This window comes from Calypte anna, chromosome Z (genome assembly GCF_003957555.1).
Source record: "Calypte anna isolate BGI_N300 chromosome Z, bCalAnn1_v1.p, whole genome shotgun sequence".
Lineage (NCBI taxonomy): Eukaryota > Metazoa > Chordata > Aves > Apodiformes > Trochilidae > Calypte > Calypte anna.
In genome coordinates, this window is record NC_044274.1 from 10,440,787 (window position 1) to 10,460,849 (window position 20,063).

At 50.7% G+C, this 20,063-nt stretch overlaps 1 protein-coding gene across 2 annotated transcripts in view; it reads left to right on the top strand.

The window, feature by feature from the left end:
• Nucleotides 1-20,063, top strand: part of CNTFR (ciliary neurotrophic factor receptor) — a 192,150-nt gene that overhangs the window by 122,622 nt on the left and 49,465 nt on the right. For both annotated transcript variants that reach the window (XM_030467803.1, XM_030467804.1), the window contains exon 4: nt 9,574-9,804. In XM_030467803.1, the coding sequence (XP_030323663.1) occupies nt 9,574-9,804 (231 nt within the window). The remainder of the gene's footprint in view (nt 1-9,573; nt 9,805-20,063) is intronic.

Below are 20,063 nucleotides of genomic sequence, written 5' to 3' on the forward strand. Positions count from 1 at the left end.
TCCGCATGACTCAAAGCATCAGGTGCTTGTAGTCTCCTGCTGACTGGAAGGTGTGTCCTGAGTTGCTCAGAAACTGTTTTGGGGCCATAATCCTATCATGTTGTCATCCATGGCCCACAGGCCTGCCAGCCTGTAATGAGAAACCCAGCCTCATTCATCCCCTGGATTGAGCCTGCATCCAAGCTCTGCTTGAGATCCAGGAGTTCTGTCCTGAGGTCCTGTTGTGATCTGCAGTGCCTCTTTAGCTACATTCAGGGATTTGTCTTGATATCTCTTGTGGAGGTAACATTCTTCCCAGTGTGCAGGGGTCTGATATGTTGCCATCTTTTCACTCCAGGGTGAAAATACACACACCCAGCAGATGCTCTGTGTGACTGTCAGGCTGCAGCTGCACAGATGTGCCACGGCTCAGCACAGTGCCAGTGGTGGTTGTTTCCAGGCTTGGCTCTGCTTGAGGATCCTTCAGAGTGAAAGGCATGAAATGCAAATGTAATATCTCGTTATTATTGAGGCAAACCCTAAGGCTTTGGCTTAGTTATTAATACAGCCCCTGATGGGCAGAGTTGCTTTATTATTGACATTGCTTTGAAATCATCACCAGGCTCCAGAAGTACAAGTGCTACTTGGAAAAGTGTGTGATGGTGACAGAGTAAAAACAAAAAATTACTTGGGAAAATACTTTCTATTTTCTCTACTCTTCCTGCTCTCTGTTCACTATGCCACACTGGCAGCAACTCAGTTCCTCTGTTATCCTGTAGCCACGTGTATCAGTAGAAGTCCTAGTGTTGGTGCAGGGGACAAAAATCTCTCTCTTGGGAAGAAGTAAGTCCTGAGATCTAATTCTAATGGATGCAGGGGTGGAGGAAGAAGTATTGGTGTTTCTGTTTGGAGTTCCTGTGCACAGGACATCCCTGGGAATCCTCCAGTGCTTCAGGTGGCACCCATGCTTTTTGTATTTTAAAGCTAGCCTGGGTGATGTCTTTGAGTCCTGGCACAGAATTCAGTGTGCCCAGCACCTCCACCTTATTGGAACTGGGTCATAAGGAGGAGGGTGAATCCTCTGTACCTGTGGTTAAGGAATTGCAGGAGTTTTTCCATCCTCAGGCTGCAGAAGTTAATGTGTTTAGTTGCAGCGCTCTCAGCTTCAAGCCCAGCTGCTGCCGTCCACCCAGGGGTGTGAGCATTACATCTGTAAGCAACAAGCCACTGGCCTACAGCAGGCAAAACCCAAGCCAACAGACAGACAGAAAGAGCCTGAGGGGCTGAATTTTAGAGCTATTAAATGATTAAATGCAGGGGGAAAAAAAAAACCCACGTTAATTTAACATCGCGGTTGTGATTTTACACACCCAAGAGCCTGGAAATTGAGAGCTCTGCTTCTCACACAGGGATCGTAACTTGGCACTGCACAGATTGTACAGTATGTAAAATTAGACCAGAGAAATAGTAAATATGCTGCAGGGACCAATACTGTCTTGGCAGAAGGAGGATGGACTGAGTAGGACCCAACAGGTCTTTTACGCCTCTGGCTTCCATAATTTTATGATAATAAAACTTAAAAATAAATAAATTTTTAAAAAATTCTAAAATACTGCACAGTGCCTGATGCTTATCCACAGCCCTGAGTGGGGCAAAGTGGGATCCAGGTTGTTATGTGAACAAATGGTGATCACTCCTGATGTACCCAGGCAGGGGGAGGCTGTTATTTGGGGGCAGGCACGTGGGCATTGGCAAACAGGGATGTGTGGGTGTATGATATGTGAACGGCCCTAGAAGGTAGGTTGTGGTCAGTGAGTTGCAAGGCACCCTGAATTCCCTACCCAGCTCTGCAGATACAGGGGTCTTCCTGCTGCTTTTGGACCACAGTGAGCTTTTCTTGTGTTTACAGCTGTGATTTGGGCGCCTAATTTCAGATCTTATTGATTTCTAGCTAAACAGCATTGAAAAGCCTGACTTAAGCACTTTTTTGTGGCCTAAAGTTATTTGTTCTGTCTGCATGAAAAAAGCAGGGCCAAAAAACAATCCTTTAATTAATCTGTGGTGCTAAGTCCAGTCACCTGGCAGCCAAGGGAGAGGGCTTAAGTGAGCTCAGCTTGGAGGGCATCAGTGGGATTTTTCTGCAACGTGCTGGTTCCCGTTTGTGCCATTCATCTGCCCCTTGTTCTTCAACAGCTTTGCCTCCATATCACACAACCCCACATGCTGTGGTGGCCACGGTGTCGATGCAGGGGGTTGGAGGAGTTGCTGCTTCACCAATGACTGCTCTCAGGACAAGTCATCTCAGATCGGTTTTGCAATGAAGCCAAGAGGGCAAGGTTCCCTCCAACCTTCCTTTTGCCTTCGGTTGAAAATGGTGTCATAACTTGGTCTGTCCTAGCAAGGAGAGCACTTGGAGTCCCAGAATACAGGCATTTTTGGACCAAAAGACATAGGTCAATCCAAGTGATGGTTCCTCCTGCTGGAAAACAGATCAACACATGAGGTCAGGTCCCCTCCCTGAGATCAAAATCTGCTGGGAAAAAAAAACTAAAGGCCAAGACATGGAGCTGTTGGAGTGAGTCCAGAGGAGGCTATGAAGATGATCTGAGGGCTGGAGCACCTCTCCTATGAAGACAGGCTGAAATAGTAAGGGTTGTTCAGCCTGGAGGAGAGGACGCTCCAGGGAGGCCTTAGAAAGCCTTTCAGTAATTGATGGGACTACAGGAAAGCTGGGCCACAGAGTGATAGGACAAGAGGGAACAGCTTTAAGCTGAAAGAGAGTAGATTTTTATTACATATTAGGAACAAATTCTTACAGGTTGCCCAGGGAAGTTGTGGCTGCCCCCACAGAGGTCCTTTTGACCCCCCAATAGACATCCCTGGGTGGGTTTGGGGGTAGCTGCAGAGGGAGGTGTGCTCAGCTGCAAAGCAGTGATGGGAGGTAAGGCATCTGAAAAGCTGGAGGAGGGCTCTTGAGGGGCTTTTACACCTTGTTGCCCCTATGGGAGGCTGTTTTGTGGTCACATTCAGGCCAAGAGAAGAGGCCCTCCTATCCTTGGAACTTGCCCTGAGTTGACCACATCAGAAGGGTAGGTACCTCCCTTACAATACCCTTAAGTAAACCCAGGTCTGCTTTCAGGCTATCATGGAGTCATTGAGTGCAAGTCCTTTAGCATCCATGTGTTATCTCTTAATTAAAGTTACTTGCTAATTGTTTTTTCTTGTCAAGAGAGCAAAGCTGCTGACTCCAGGGGTTTACCAAAGTATCACAAACAAATGCCGGCTCCTCCTGCTGCAATTCTTCAATAATGGACGATATTAACTTGGAGCAGCCCTTATCTTTGGCTACATTGATGCCACTCAATTCCGCCTGTTTCCTTACAAAGATGTATCTGGTTTTAAATCACTTGTGGAAGATCTGCTCTCTTAAACAAGAAATTCCTTCTCCTTGAAGGAAAGGTTTCTGCTGGCAACAAAAGCTGTGCAAAGACCAAGCAACATCAGAGGGAATAGATGTGATGAGATCAAGGATGAGGTGTGCTTCAAGGAAGCTGGTGTAGGGAAACCCCATCCAGTGCCAGAGGCTGTTTCACCTCCAGAAGGGGAGACCTCAGAGCTGTGAGGCTGCAGCTTGGGTATGGCTGGTGGTGCTCATGCCAGCCAGCAAGAGAAAGAAAGCAGCCACAGGGTTGTGCCACCAGTGTGTGAGACACAGACCCAACAGTCAGCAATGACCTCCATGCAGGAAGGATGACAGAGATGGCCAGGCCACCTCCTCCCAGGCACCAGCACATGAGACATTGCTGCAAGGAGAAGGGGTGGCCTTGGACAGAGCTGAGCAGAGGCACTGCTCCTGATGTGGTGGCCAGCCTAGGTGGGCATCACCATTCTCCTTCTCCCCTCCTGTGCTCTTCCCCCTCACTCTCCCCATACTTGGGGTCTCCCCACTCATCTCCTGTGGGCTTGTTAATTTTATTTACCACAGGAGTTTGCAGGGTGCAAGACCTCACTGGTTTATCTGCTTGGAAAGCTATCGGCACAGCCTCTGCACTGAGAAAATATTAAATGTATAATTCATTAATAGGTACACAGAGCACTAATTAGCCACTGAGATGATTATTCATGGCTAGTTGCTTAGCTCTGGAAGGGAGGTATTGAGGACAGTGTGGGTGATTTGAATGCCCCTTTGTTACGTGTTTAATTCTCTGTCCTGCTACAGAAGTGTCCCACGTCTTGCTGGGGAAGGGGAGGGAAGGGATATATCAGGATGTGTCACTTCTCACTGCCTCAGTTTCCCCATCTGCAAAAGGGGCTGTGCATCCTGCAGAGGAGCAGATTGCTTGTGTCTGCCCCTAGAAGTGCTCTGGTGCTTTCTGTCTGCCCTCACTCTGCTTACACCAGCAGCCAGCCTGCAGTGTGTTTGGGCAGAGGACTCCAGTGGAGCACTTGGCCCCCTCCTCCTGCAAATTGCTGTGACAGCAAGGACAGGTTTGGCCTCTGCAAGCATGTGCTGGGAGTTGGCTCACAACACATCCTGGCACAAAGAGCCCCTCTGGGGGGCTGTGGTGAGCACCGGTGCTGGGAATGAAAACTATCTCCTCTGCTTCCTCTGCTTGCTGTTCCAGAGACCCCTCAGGCATCTGGGCACAGATTCCAGGTCCATGGCACAGCTCCATGTGTGCTGCACAGGGCAGTGCTCACAGCACGCTTGCACTGGCAGCTGCCCGTGCTGGCAGGGTGGGAGCCTTCATGGGAACAGAAGGAGAGCAGACAGTGGAGAGGAAGGGTCCCAGGAGGAGTTTTGTCCCTTTCCAGCAGGGCCCACAGGTTTGCAGGTTGTCCCTGTGTTGCCACTCTTGCAGTCTTGATGTAAGTCAAGATGTATTAAGAAGGGAAAGGAAGATGATCTTTCTGTTGAGGAGCTCCATTTGAGCAGGCTGTGTTTGGGAAGCACCAAACATATTCCCATGGACCCTGCATCTCAGATGCTTCATCTCATCCTCCCTCCATGTGTCTCCACTGAAACACTGTCCCTTTGGTCCCCATTGTGTTGCACAGATCAAACCATCAGCTTGTCTCCTCTGGGAGAGCAGCAAAGCAGCTCACAGCTCTTTTCACCAAGCTGGCTCAAGTCTGAGAGCTGTGTGTGTCTGTCCCACCAGGGGCTCCTGTCTTCCCTGTAGGTAAAGCTGTAATTTCTGCCCTTGTTTGTCATCAGTATGGCTTCTCTCCAGCTCTGAGACTGTTGAAAGCCATGCTGTGCCTGGCTAGTGTGCTATGCTGCAGCAGACGATGTGGATCTTGGTGGGCATGGATGCTCAGAGGCATGCTGCTGGTTGGGGTGAAGGAGCACAGCCCCTCCATCAATGTCTGCTTCATCCTTGTGCTGTCACCCAACTCAAAAAGCATCTTACTTTGGAGAAGCAGGACGATGTAGGGAGAGGGCAGCATCTCTAGGTATCACTTCTAGTCAGTGACCTAGCCATTACTGATGGGAAGGGGTCTCTGGGAGGGGTCCAGTGTCCCACTCAGAAAAGGACTGTCCTCAACAGTAGACCAGATCAGCCATGGCTTTATCAACAAAACCCTGACAACCTCCAGGAAGAGAAATCTGCATCTCTGTGGATACCTGTCTGAGTGCTGCACCACCTTCCTGGAGAATAAATTTTCCTGTGTGTCCAACAACTTGAACCTCCTGATCTGCAGCCTCTGGCATTTGGCTCTCATTCTGCCTGTGCCACCAATCAATGTCCATCACAGGCACCACCTTGGTCACTGATCACATGTGTTACCAGTGATATGATGACCAGAAGGGTGGAAAAACCTCCCTCCAGTCCCTGCTCAAGGCTCTGGTTGGGCTCTGGTTGGGCTTGCCCATGTCCAGCCTGCAGAAAGTGGAGACTCCAAATGAATGCTCTGATCACCCTTGCCCATCCCCATCCTAAGTCAGAGCTGGTGCCCACAGCACAAGGCAGGGCTGTTCCAATGTTGGAGGAGATGGGAATGATCCACATCATGATGCCCCCTCCCTGAAGGATCTGTCGTGTGTTTACAGAGCAGCATGGTTGGGTGGGGGTCCTGTGCCTGACATGGGGCAGGAGGGACACGAGGATGTGGCTCGGCTGCAGTGAGAGCCTCTGCAAGCCCCTCTGGGAGAAACACCTCCTCTGAAGCTGTGCTTTGGGTTTTTCCTTTGTCAGGGGCCTTAAATCATTGCCTTGGAAAGAAGCATTGCTTTCAAAGACCTGTCTTCCAGGAATGGCTTCCTCAGCCCTTCTGAATGAGTGCCAGCATGTTTGCACTGTGTTTAAGGACAAATAGGAAATAATTCCCTTTTCCCTCTTCCCAGCTTAGATCTGCTGGCAACAGCTACAGACAAGCTCTCACACAGGAGCTTTCCCCAACTCTCATACCTAGGAACCCAGGGAACCAGAAGCCAGGCAAGGAAGGCAAATCTGTGGGATCATTGCTGCACTGGGCTGTTTTCTACACTAGGCTCATTGGTGTTGCAGCATCTCCATTGTGTCTGCTGATCAGATCACTAAGTGTAAAGCCAGAAGAGTCAACAGCTTGTTGGGAGCCAGCATGAAGGGGAAAAAGAAAATGTCTTTATCTTATGCAGTAGAAGAAATTAGAGGAGAAATGGAGTAAGGTGATGGGACTCTTACTTCAGCTCTGTATCTGTAGCAATCCATTCATCCATTTGCCTAGCCCTCTGTCCATCCATCTGTCCGACCATCCATCCATCTGTCCATCCACCCATCCATCCATTCATTTCCACAGCTATTTGAACAAGAAACCATCCACCCAACACCACTGCCATCCACTGGTCCTTCCATCTCTCCCTCCCTCTGCACCCACCTTTCAGTCCATCCCTCCATCCACATATGCAGCCAGACAGCCAGCTTTTTCTACATTTATCCCTTCATCTTCTTACACATCTCTGAACCCCCATATATGCCCACCTGACCATCCATCCACTTGTGCAGCCATCCATCCTTTCATTTTCATACACTTCCCTCCATCCCATCTGTGCCCACCCACACGGATGTCCATCTGTCTGTGAATGCATGCATTCATTCATCTGTCCATCTCCTGCCACACTTCTGCCTCTCTGCCTGTCTGTCTGGGCCTTGTTCCAGCTACCCCTCCTCACACAGATGCCTCAGTTTAAATGCTCTCTTTCTGCCTGTCAATATAAGCACTAAGCTTTTTCTGAGGCACCTGAAACACACTGTTCTAATCAGTGCAGTTTCACAAAGCTGGCTAGAGTTTGAGATGATCCCGAGGCATCTCGTCAGCATCTTACTACAATCCATTTCCATCTGATCTTAGCTGTCTCTTTCCTAGCAGGGTTAGCATCCCCGAAGGTTCTCTTTCCCTGTCAGAAGCAGGTGTCCTGACAGACCATCTGCAGGAGGACTCAGACCTACCAGGGATTCCTCCAGGACCAGCTTGACCCTGAGGTGCTCTCCTTTGCAGATGGGTTTGGGCTGTGGGCTTTTACACAAGGAGTGGCTGGATCATGCCCATCTGGTCCCACCTATCAACAGGACCTAGGAGGTGATGTCTGGAGAGGGAGTAAAGAGCAGGACAAGCAGGGGGAGACTTCTCCCTTCCCTCCCCACCATCAGCTGGCTGCAGCCTCATGGGGCTCACTAGTCAGCTCAGTGTTTTACCACCCTGGATAGTGCCTTCTGTTATGGGTTCATTTAATCACTATTTCCCCCCAGATGTTGACGTCCACAGTGTGTGATAGACATAGGTTTCTGTGATACAGTCAGGCTTTTTGAAACAAAACAAACAAACAAAAACAGCCCCCCCTTTTTGCTTGCTTTCATTTGCTGCCCCTTATTTTATTAAGGGAAAGACCAAGCTGTCCTTCTCTAACTGTCCTCTCCAGGTCACTCATCATTGCATAGGTGTCTCTCACATCTCCTGTCCATTGTCTCCTTTTACAGATAAAGGGATGGACTCTGTTCAGCCATCCTTATGTGAGGGCTGTTGCCATCCTTTGCTTTTCCCATTTCCTTTCTCTACTCTGTTTTCAGCTGAACTGAAACATAGCTCCTAATGGCATGGGGACAGATTTGTGCATAGTTTTTAGGGTACAGCACTTTTCTTTTTTTTTTTCCTCATCTTTTCTCTGAATAGATCCTAGCATTGGATTTAAGTTTTTGGTCACCACTGAGCTGGTATTCTCGGGGAAGTGAGTGTGATGATTCCAAGATACATTTCCATGGCTCATTTGGAGCCATGAGTAAATAGGGGCAGCGAGGCTGCATTTTCCCTCTGTGCATTCCTGTGCATTTATTGACCCAGTGTTACTGCCTGGTGGGTCTGTACCTTGATGTCCTCCAGCAATGCTTTTGCACCCAGCTGCACTTTGGCTGCCCTGACACCCTTAGCAGCACACTGTCTCCTCTCACTGCCTTCACCTCCTTTTCTCTGTGAGTTATGAGGGTGTTGGGCAGCTCTGATCCACCTCTCACCTCTGTTGAACTTCACTGGTGACGTCTTCTACTGCCACGCCTCAGGGCTTGTTCTCACCTTTGGTCTCCTGACCTTTAGCTGCTATAAATCCTCGCAAGGAGTTTTTTTGTGTGTCAGGGCTGCTTGGTTTCTTCGGGAGGCACCTCGTCAAATGTGTTTTTGAAACCCAGGGCTATTCTGAGAACTGCAGCCCCCGTCTCAGTGCACCAAGACTCGATGAAGTCTTGACGGAACCTCATCCTCCGCTCATCCACCTGTCCTGCTTCACCCCATGTCATGCCCACACTCACACACAAGTGCACTGCTTTATCCTTGCTGCATGCAGCTCAGAGCAGCCAGTGTAGCAACACAGGAAAGATTCAGTTGCTAAGGATCATTAATGACTGTCAGCTCAAGCCTCTGTCCAGAAACCTGAGAAAATTCAATTAGGCAGCTAGTACCCAATGAGCTGTATTGCCCCACTCACAAGATACTAAATCAAACAGCTTGGCAAGGCAACGTGTTATTATAGAGAGAGAAGAGAAGCCAGGCAGGGAGACAAAACAGCATAGAATGAACCAAGAAGCTGCCCCTTTCCTAAGCATGGCACAGTTGGGTTGCGATCATCCCACATGATTCTCAGGACAGCTTCCCACCTCCACTAGTAAAAAACTTGAGTTTCCTGGTTTCCTGGGTCTTGGGGCACTGTCATCTCTCTACTGGGAATTTCTGATGTGTGTGTTTGGTTTGTACCCTGCAACAAGCCACAGAGAAGTAAGAGTGGCAATGACTCACTGGTGTGAGTGCCTGTCTGTGCTGTGGGATATTGGTCTGGTACAGTCCTGACACATCTTCTCCAAGGTAAATGTTGATGGAAAACATCTTGTGAGATGAAGGTGGTCCATGAATCCTGATTCCCTGATGTTTTCCAGCTGATTAACTCAGATCTAAGGTTAAAATAAATCATTATCAGATCTAAGAGGAGAACATAAGTTTGCGTGGACACCAACCCACTGTCAGTTCATGCTCCAGTCCTTCCCTTGCTTCCTCTACAAGTGAACCAAGGCCACCCTGCCCATGGGGCTCTAAGCTCATCTGTTTTTCTCCTCTTCCTCCCCACAGACAGCCACATCCAGTATGAGCGGGTAGGTGCAGATGTGACCATGAAATGTGGCTCCATGGACTGGGATGCAGCTGTGACCTGGACGGCCAATGGTACTGACTTCGACGAGTCCCACCTGAATGGGTCCTACCTGATCCTGAAGAATGTCAACCTGACACAGAGTGGCCAGTACTCCTGCTACGAAGGCTCCTCCTGGCACCTGAAATACCAGACCTACCTGAGGGTTGGAAGTGAGTACCCTGGTGTGTGACACTGAGGGAGACAGCGGTGTGCTCTCTGTGCTCCTATACTGACCCCTCACAGACCTTTCCTGCCATGCCAGTCCCTGTGCTGCCTGTAGGTATTGTTGCCTGCTGCATCCCACCATACCAGCCCTCCACAGTGAATCTGGAATCAGGCTCTCCTGTCCCAAATATTTCATCAAAGCTCATAGATTAAATGTTTCCCTGGGAACAATTTGGGAGGGGATACTTCTCCATCCAGACTAGTGCCACCACCACCATCTCCACAGGCCAGAGGAGCAGCCAAAAGGTGGTGGCAGTTGCCATGTGTGTGCAGAGCCCCTTTGTGCAGCTGTGCTGGAGGAGAGCAGCACGTCCCCCAGGATTTTGGGTATCTACAGCACAAGATGCTCTGACTGACAGGTTTTGGGGAGGGAGATATGAGTTGTGCTGTACCTCACACGATGCTGAGAGCTGATAGCAGCGGTGTGGTGGATGGGTGGGCTGCTGTGTTTGTACTGCTGATAGCAGCTGTGTTTGGCAGCGTGGGTGCTGCAGCCAGCAGCAGTGAGTGTTTGGGCTGTGGGATGGTAACTGCTGTGGAGGATGCTGTGAGGCACCAGCTGTGAGCCCCACCAGTGTCGTGTAGGTGGACTTAATAGTACCAGGTTTGGAGGACATAGCAGAGCCTTTCTCTGCTCTTTCTCTCACTTTCCTCACCTTGTGTCAGAGACAGAGTGGCATTTCCATCCTAGACCATAGTGTAGCAGCAGAAGGTCCCAGGAGGACCAGACACAGCCTGTGTAAGCCTTGCAAATCCATCGGGAGTGGCTCACTGAACCTCTAGATCAGACTGAAGAATTCCAGGTTTCAGAGATGCTGCATGGTGTCCAGCTCATGGTTTAGGGTCTGTTGGCAGGGATCTTGGCACATGGGCCCAGGAGGAATTATAGAATCATTAAGGTTGGAAAGAACCTTTAAGATCATGTTCAACCATCAACCCAACACCATCATGCAATCTAAACCATGTCCTTAAGTGCTACTTTCATGTGTTTTTTTAACATCTCCAGGGACAGTGACTCCACCATCTCCCTAGGCAACCCATGTTTGACCACTCTTTCCATAAGCAGTTTTTCCTAATAACCAATCTAAACCTCCCCTGGTGCAACTTGAGTCCATCTTGTCTGCTTCTCACATTGCCTTAGGACAAGAGAAGAGAGGAACAATCAGAATAGGGCAGGGGGTACAGCAGCAGGTAGATGTCAGACAAAAAGGCAGAGGCAAATGAGTCAGGGTCCTCTCAGGGTGAGGAGGTGTTCACGGGTTGTTGGGAGGCAGGGACAGCAGGAGCTGAGTGCAGAGCAGGCAGTGGCAGGAGGAAGCTCCTCTACTTGGGCATGAGCTCACCAAGTCCATCTGGGGGGAGGTCACAGGCTGTGCCAGTGCATGGGGGTCTGTAGCCCAGATCTGAAGGAGAATAGGGAACCAGAGAGGGGTCTGCAGCCTCCTCTGCAGCTGTGGCATCTCAGTGACTTTGCAATGGCTCTTCCATCTGCTAAGCACCTCACTAATAGTAATCCCTGTCAATCCTCTCAGGGACCCGTGGGAATTTCCCAGAGTTAGAGCCCAAATCCTGCTGTTTCCTGTTACCACGTGTTCCCATTTGCTGGCAGCTCACAGACCTGCTGAGCACCAGGCAGATGAGGAACCTGGTCAAACACTGCAGGGGCCTCCAGCCCCAGGAGAGAGGGTGACAAGTAAATAAGCAAATGCACAATGTTGTTAATGCAATTAAGCATGCAAGGAACTAATCAGGTGAGACGCTTGTAGTGGTAATTAATTTAATTGCCTGGATTTTAATTTAATCTTTTCCTCAAGGTCTCTTTTCCCAGCACTTTCACCCTCTACCTGCACCACATCCCCCAACTTTCCTGCCTCTGTGGGGCATGAGTGATTCCCTGTATGTGCAGAAGTTGCTGCAGAGGAGCAGTTTTGGGACTATCCCAAGAGGGAATGGTGATGGATGTGGATGTGGACCTGAGGATGGTGGTGGAGGTGGAGATGAGAATGGGGGTGGAGATGGAGATAGGTGGCTCATGGAAGTTTGCAGCACAGCCTTGTGGTAGCATCCCTGCTACAGCTGAATGTGCTGGGAGCCCAAACCTGGGATTTGAGGGGTCTCAGACTCATTTCATTTCAATTGCATGGGAAGTTAAATGAAAACAGGCCTGTGCCTGTGCTTTCCCCTCTTATTGGGGCAACAAGAAAGATTACGGCAGCTGGAGAGAGAGGGGCTGGGGACTGTGTGCAAGAGAAGTTCTGGCATCTCATTAAATGAATGATGGTACCTGGAATGTGCTCCCCGCCCCCAGGTGAGGCAGGGGCACTCCCTGGGCAGAAAATGTTGCAGGAAGGATGTGGGGAGGGAGCAGAGAAGCAGCAAGAACCAGGAAAGGGTGTCAGTTAGCAAAGTGAGCTCCATCATGGGGGTCAGCGAACACAGGCAAAAAGGGAGACCTGCCAGGAGTCAAGCTGAGCAAGACCTTGCAGAGGAAATGAAAAGGGGGGGGTAGCCATATAAATACAGGCAAACGAGGAGAGAAGAGAGGAGCTGGCTCTGCAGCCTGATTTCAAGGGAGATTAAAGGTAAGCTTGGCAGAGCCCAGTCTGAGCAGCAGTGCTGAGAGCAAGGGCTGCACAGGCCAGGAGAGAAGAAGGATAAAACCTGGAAATAGTCCTCCACCGTGTAGGCACCTATAAAGGAAATGATGCACTGAAGGCTTGGGAAGCACCTCATCCCCAGGTGAGGACATCTCCTGTTCATTAGGAAGGCTCATTAGTGACTGAAGGATCATTGGTGGCACCCAGGGTTGCGGGGCAAAGCAATGTGTGAATGAAGGAAAAATCCCAATCTGGCAGCCTGACCCCACAGCACAGCAGGGCTGCAGGGTGTGCATGGAAGGGGGAGGGGTTAAAGACATGGAGACAAATGGAAAATGGGAGAAAAATGTAAGGGGGACTTGCCAGGGATATATCACACCAGATTAACCTGATAGGTCCCTTTGATAAGGGAACTGATTTTCTAAGCCCAGAAACGTGGTCGATGTAATCTGTCTTGACTTCAGTGAAGTATTTGCTATGATGCCACTTGGGAAATTATGAGTTAAACCAGAGAAAATGTGGATTAGTACGAGAGCTGGAACGTGGCTTAGGAAATGGCTAAAGGGGATCAGATTGTGCTGAAAGGGGAGCTGCTGGGTGGGATGGAGGAGCTTTGGCATTGGCCTACAGACCTTGGTGGTGTTTCCCATAATGTCTCTGGCCCAGAAGGAGCAGTGAGCTCTGGTGGGACCTTCCAGTGGCTGCAGAGGGACATCAGGGTTTCTGGAGTGGTGGTTTCATGCTGGAGGGGCCAGGATGCTGCATAAAGAAGCATAGTGGTGTCTCATCAATGCATGTCAGCATACAGGCAGAAGGACACTGGTAGCTCAGCTGGTTCTTGTGTTGGGGCACCTAGGTCCACATCACGGGTGACATACCCAGGAGTGTCACCCATGAGGGTGCACATGACTGGGGGTAACCAGGCTGTCTTGTCCCTTGCAGAGATGGGGACACCAGTTTGCCTTCAGTGGGAACAGTGTGCATTCTGGGATGGAGTCATCAGGGATGGAGAGCCCACCTAGGAGAGGAGGGAGAGCCCGCAGGCCTCCATATCCCTAATTCTCCCAGATCACACTCCTTTGGGTTATGAAGCATCCAAAGCACTAGCCACCCCAGGGGAAGGTAGTACTACTCCAGGGCAGCTTCTTCCAGGAGACTCTGAGCAGCACAGGTTTGGGGTGAAGCACAGGAGAGGAGGTAGGATGCTCTGTGTTTATCTCCAGTGGACCATCCACCCTGAAGCCTGGAGAGCAGCAGATGCCTGAGCGCAGCCAGAAGCAGCAGGCAATGGGGGCCAAGGCTTTTGCTGGCCAGGTATCCCTGGACTGAACCCAGCACTGAGCACCAGGAGGCAGAAGGCAGAAGGCTCTGGGTACCAGGAGCATGGTGCAGGGCTCCTGGCTGCCCCCGAGAGAGCCACAGCTCTGCATTTGGAAAAGCGTGGCCAGAGGGCCCAGGGATGGATATAACAAAGACGCTGGGAAATAATGCGCTCTTGAGGTTTGGCACACAGCTCCATACATTACAGAATGTTATAAAAATACTGCTAATGGGCCAGAGAGGAGTGGAAACGCGCGGCGGAAAGGCTGCCAGAAGCCAGAGAGCGCACATGGGAGCAGGGAGGCCTTGTGTGCAAAGAGGGGAGGGAGGGAGGCAGCCAGGGCGGGCATCTCTCCTTCTGCTCCCATCCCTCAGTCCCTTTCTAACCCGCTTATCTTCGTCCTGACCTGGCAGCTCTGCCCGTTTAGCACCTCTCCTTTCACCCCCCTTGCCTGCCCTCGGGGTTGGCTGACTGCTGCTGGCTGTGCTGCTGCACGCTGGGCTGGGATGTGGGCAAGGATGGGGTCTGCGTGGGAGAGAAAATGCAGCAAAATCCCCTCTAGCAGCAGGGACACAGGTCAGGGTGCAGGCAGCAGAGTTCCCCCCTGCATCGCGGTGGTGGCAAAGGGGCTCGTAGCCAGGTATAAACCCAAGCCCTGCCCCGAAGGCATCACTGCCTCCCAGGTGATGGGGGGGACAGACCCTGGCAGAGGGCATGTGGCTCTGGGCTGGAATCCTGCCTCTGTGTCTGTCACTGCAGCGGCTGGCGAGAGAAAGGGGAAAAAACATGCGGTTTGACAGAAAACTACATGGAAAAACAACCAAATTAACAGAAAAACAAACAAAGCAAAACCAGAGAGGAGGGGGGAAGGGGCAAAGCAACAGGAACCACATGTGAGCGGGGAGGCCGGGAGAGCCCAAGTGTGTTCTCTGGCCTGATTAGCAAACGATCAAACATGGGCCACTAATAAATAATCAGAGCCTCCCTTTTCTCTGCCTTAAAAGTCCCTTTCCTCCCAGCTGGGCTCCAGCTGCAACTGCAGGGTTGGACTTCAGTTTGCATCTTCTTTTTTGTTGCTTCTATGACTTTTTTTCACTCATCCAAAGTAAAAAAAAAAAATACAAAAAACAACCAAACCAAACCAAAAAAAAAAAAAAAAAAAAAAAGGAGATAGTAACAAGCTCTGCATGTGACATGTTCACCTCAGGCTTCCCAGGAGAGGGATGTAGCACTGGGGCAGGAATGTGCATCCCATGATGGACAAAGGCTAAGCATGGGAGGGTGGCAGTGCTGGCGACCTGTGGCTGCCTGCTTGGTTTTGAGGAAAAAAGTACAGGAGGACGCTGCTGACATTCCAGTCTGGGAAAACAAAAATTATGCTGGCTCCAACAGGCAGCAGTTGGGGATTCCTCTGCCTGGAAGCAGTGTGCAGCCAGTCAGGCCAGTGCTTCTGCTGGTGGTTCAGATGCTGATGGAGAAGCATGGTCTTGGGGTCAGTGTGTGCAGTTATTTCCCTGCTCGTGTCCAGTGAGCTGTGACGCAGGTCTTGGGTTTGTTTTGTTCTGTTTTGTTTTGTTTTGTTTGTGGGTTGTTTTTTTTTTAAAAAGCCCTTTTGATGGATTTTTCCCCTATGAACTTATCCAATCCCTTTCCGCAGCCATGTAAACTGAGGCTATTTCTAGACCAGCAAGTTAAACATGACTGTGACTGTTTCCTGGCACCAGGATCAGCTGGCAGGGAGCAGCACCCGCCCCTGTGATTCCTACCTCTCATCCTCCAAATGTCCTCCTGCCCCTCGGGGACAGCCCCATGCAAGGAGGGCTGCGCCACCGCACAAGGCTGTGCCCAGGCAATGCTTGGGACAGGAATACCTTAACTTGGACCAAACCTATAGCAGAGATGGAGCTAATAAATTAAAGCATTTGGTTGCTGTTGTTCCAGCATTGGAAGATGCCACCCAAAGCTTTATTGCTGTGGATTTGGTCGATGTCTTTCCCCATATACCTGCAGTCCTGGGGGCTGGGTAGGTGCAATGGTTCTCAGGGGGCTTCGTGGTCAAGCATCGCACCCCAGTTCTTGTAAGTTGTGGGAAGGGACAATTGCAAACAGGGTGAGCCAGGTTGCAGGAGTGCCTTGTTCATCAAAATTCAGCTTTGTTTCACGAGACATGCATGCTCCAATCACTGCCTTTCTGTGCTGAGCTATTTGTTCACGGCTGGGAAAACTCAACAGTCAAAGTTTGCTGCCTATGTCGAGATTTCAGGTCTTGGTGTGGCTGGGAGTGGGAAAGGCATGCTGGGTAACAGTATGCAAATTGACATCCCTGCTTTTTAAGGAGATGGCAAAAAAAAAAAAAAAAAAAACAAACCGAAAAAACCCAAACCAAAACAAAGCCACCCACCCAAAAACCCCCACCACGCTCCCAAATACAATTAGTCCTAATCAAATTAAGAGCTGAACTAGAAAAAACAAACATGTTTGCAGGCAGTGGGTGACCTTTCTGCCCCGACCAGTGGGATGCACGCTGATGTGCCCCTGTGGGAAGGGCTGAATGGAGCTTTGTCCTGTGCCTTGCACACATTTGCACACGCACACCCACCCATGCACACACCCGCACCCCACTGCATCCCTTCCTTCCCTCCCCTCGCTGGGCTGGGCAGCCTGCCCAGCTGCAGCATAGCAGACTGATGCTTCTTTGGCTCACAACGTAAAATATGATAATCTGGGGCAGCTGGTGTCAGAAACAATAAAAATATCCCCTCTTCCATCCTTGAGGCTCCCCCCTGCTTCACACGAGGAGCTGGGAGCAGCAGGGAGCACGTGGCAAGCAGAGTGGCACGTGGCATTAACTAGGTGCCACAGTGTGGGACAACACTGCTGATGGCTCTGCCCTGGACTTGCTGATGCTGCAGCCCATGGAACTCCTGCCCAAGAAAGAGGGTGCCTGTGAAGTGGCCCACGTGTGTGGGGTGCCATGTCCCATGGTGGCTCCGCACTGGTACCTGAAGGGATGTGACCCCATGCTTCATCCTACTGACTGATGCATCCATTCTGAGTTGATGCTGTCCAAAGCTCATAGCTTTGCTTGAGTCATGGCAAGAGAGACCATCATATGGCATGAGGGCACCAAGGAGCAGAGAAGGTGGTCACATCCTTGGCAGCCCACTCCCCAGGGAAGAGGTGGGGGAGTCCTGGGGTTGACAGTGACCAACAAAAGCCAAGAGATGGAGCATATATCAGAGAGTGAGAGTGCTCCCAGGTGCAAAGATCCCCTTAGCAAGCACCTGATATGGGTCCTGGGCTTTGGAGCCAGATGTGGAACAAGCCACAAAGTTCCCTGTGCATCCCTTCCTCCACTGAGGCTGGGGACAAGTTCATGGGATATGGCAAAGCAGCACCCTGGTACTGTCCCCCAACCCTTCCTAGCAGCTGTTGAGCTGGAGAAGAGGAAAACAAGCACTGGGGCTTGGCAGCTTGATTGGGAAACCCTCCCCATCTTTGCCTAGCAGGGATGCTTAGTGCTCACCGGTATCCCATGTCTCCGTCAGATGACAGCACAGCCTCCTCTCACTCTCCTGAGGTTTGTTTATCCTCTTTAACATGACAAAAAACAGCGCCCTAATTAAGGCAGCCCAAATCCAGTCTAAATTGCTTCCCACAACTCTTGCTTCTCACTGCTGGGAATTAGGAATGCCTGGGGCCGGCAGGACAAAGCTTCCTGGGCTGCAGGCTGGGACTATGGATGCAGAGGGATGAGGGGGTGGGAGTGGAGGGGTTCAGGGGGGAGTGGAGGGGACACGGGCTGGTGGGAGTGGTGTTCTGTTTGCACTGGCCTCTGAACCAGGAAGGTTTTTGTCTCGGCTGCTCCTTAGTGTCCCTTGTCAAAATATTTGGTGCAAGCTTCCTGCCACCCGCCCACGGTGTGTCCTTGGCTTTGAGGGCTTTGGAAGGGGAGGGATGGGGTGGGATGGGATGGGATGGGATGGGATGGGATGTGGCCACCTCCGGTCACCACATCTCTGGGGCTTGGAGCAAAGGTATCGATGCTCCACGTGTGGGTGCTGCTTTTGCCTCTCTACCCATGGCTCCACATGGCTGTGGCACTTAAAAAAGTAAAATTATTCTGGAAGAAGAAGCCACATCACTGTCACCAGCACAGGGCACAGCTGTCACCAGCCACAGGTTCTCATGTTTGCAGGGGCGCAGGCCAATTAGTCCCTCACAGGGTGAGAAGACCCCATGCTGGAGGTTCTCTACAGCCCCATCCCCACTGCCTGGAAAGAGAGGAGATGGCAAGTAGCAACGAATTCTTATCTTTTCTCAGCTCTCAATGCTTTTCCATCCCTATCCAAAATCACCAGTGGATCTAGGAATAACATCAGGGCCTGGGCAGGTGATAAGGTCCTGGCCAAGGTGTCATCAGGGTCAGGGCAGGATCCAGTGTACTTCAGCATGAAAGAAACTGTCATTAGCTGTGGTTTCCTAAGCTGGTGCATCTGCTGTAAATAATTTAGCAGAGTAAATGTGTGCTAACTGCAGGACAAGGTGAGGAGGAGAGGAGCAGGAGAGTCTCAGGTCTGAAAAGTAGGGAAGGGCACTGGGAATGAAGTGAGGTAATTTTCCTCCTGTTAGGAGGAACTGGCCAGTGTCTCTTCCCCAGAAAAGGAGTCAGAGGGTTCCCATGCCCGATGGATCACTTTCCTCCCCAGTCCGCTCCCGAGCTGTCAGCATCGGTACCAGAGGCAACTGCAGGACAATTTCCAGTTGCTCTTGCTCCAAGCACTCTAATGCTGTTTAAACAATTACGCAGTTGATAAATTTTGACAAGAAGAGATAGAAATAGCCTGGGAGAGCCACGCAGTAGAAATGCTTTAAACAGATGTCCCTTTTCTCCCCCTCCTCTGCTCCCTGGGGGTCTTTATCGCTTGCTGCCAACTAAACAAGACGTGTTGGATGGTGGGGAGAGGGAGCAAAATGCCCTATTAAAATGGTTTATGATACCATCCCTAGGGTGATGGCTGCTTGTTTTCTCTCCAGAATGGTCTTTCCTGCACCAATGGGAGCCATGCACAGCCTACTGAGCATGGATATAGCTATGGGCAGGCTGTTCAACCCTCTTACCACTGGCTCACCAGTGGTAAGCTGGCTACCATACTGGACAGACTGGGTTGATGGTGGTGCAGAGGAGGGATAGGGGCATGAGCTGTTTGCCAAAAACAGGTGAGCAATTACAATCTGCAGTGCCATCAGCATGGGGTAATTTGGTCTGGCTCTGGGGACGTGAAGAGACAGATCCCAGTGTTTAGAACCTCATGCAGGAGGGACCAGCAGTGGCTCCCACTGCTGCAGTTTCCCCAACTGAGAGATGCCCCAACAGAGCAGCCATGAAACCAGGACAGGAACAGAGTCAGTTCCACAGGAAAAGTTTGATTTTGCTATGTGGCTGAGATCAGGCATTTAAGAAGAGGAGATGGATGTGCTGTCCATCTGTAGGGGCCAGGAATGAGTCCATGGTGATTTCCATAGGGAAATCATGAGCCAAAGCTGAGATCTTGGTGTTGTAGTTTTTTGCTCACATTGGGCTGCCTTGTTCTGAGTGCTCCCAGCTCTGAATTGTTTCCTCACCAAAGCCTCATAGTGTGTGTGACTGTGCTGAGCACACCCCAGCTCAGTGCATGCTCCATGATGAGCAACCTTACATAATTTGGGTTGTCAGGTGTCAAAGGTGGATATGCCCTTTGACATATCCTCTCAGACAGGGGACTGACAAGTTACTTTCTGGATGCTGTGCAACCTGACCAAAGTCTGAGCCAGTCCCTGGGGACACAGGGGGTCACCCTGGGGACTCAACTCTGTGCAGGCTGGAGCTTTGAGACACGTTGTATGTATGATGAATGGGCTGGCACTCATTGTCTGTTGTTGGTTTTGGAGGTCGCATGGTGCTGTTCACTTTTTTTGGGAACAGCTGCCTTGCTGAATGCCTGTCTCTGATGGTGGGAAACACTGAGGGCTCCAAGAGAAGTGCCCAGAGCAGTCTGTGTTTCCTGCAGTGAGATAAGAGCGTAGATCATCTCACGCTTATCAAGCATTTGTCTAAGCATGGAGTGCAGGGTGCTGGGCAGAAAGGTTTCCATGCAGTTTGTCCATGTGGGTGCTGATACTATGGGGCACCACAATCTTCCTCTCCATCCCTCTGCATCACTGCCCACTTGCTGAAGCATCCCTACATTTAGCACAGTGTGGTTGCATGGCCCAGTGAGCAGTTCTGGTGCTTGGAAGGTGTGCA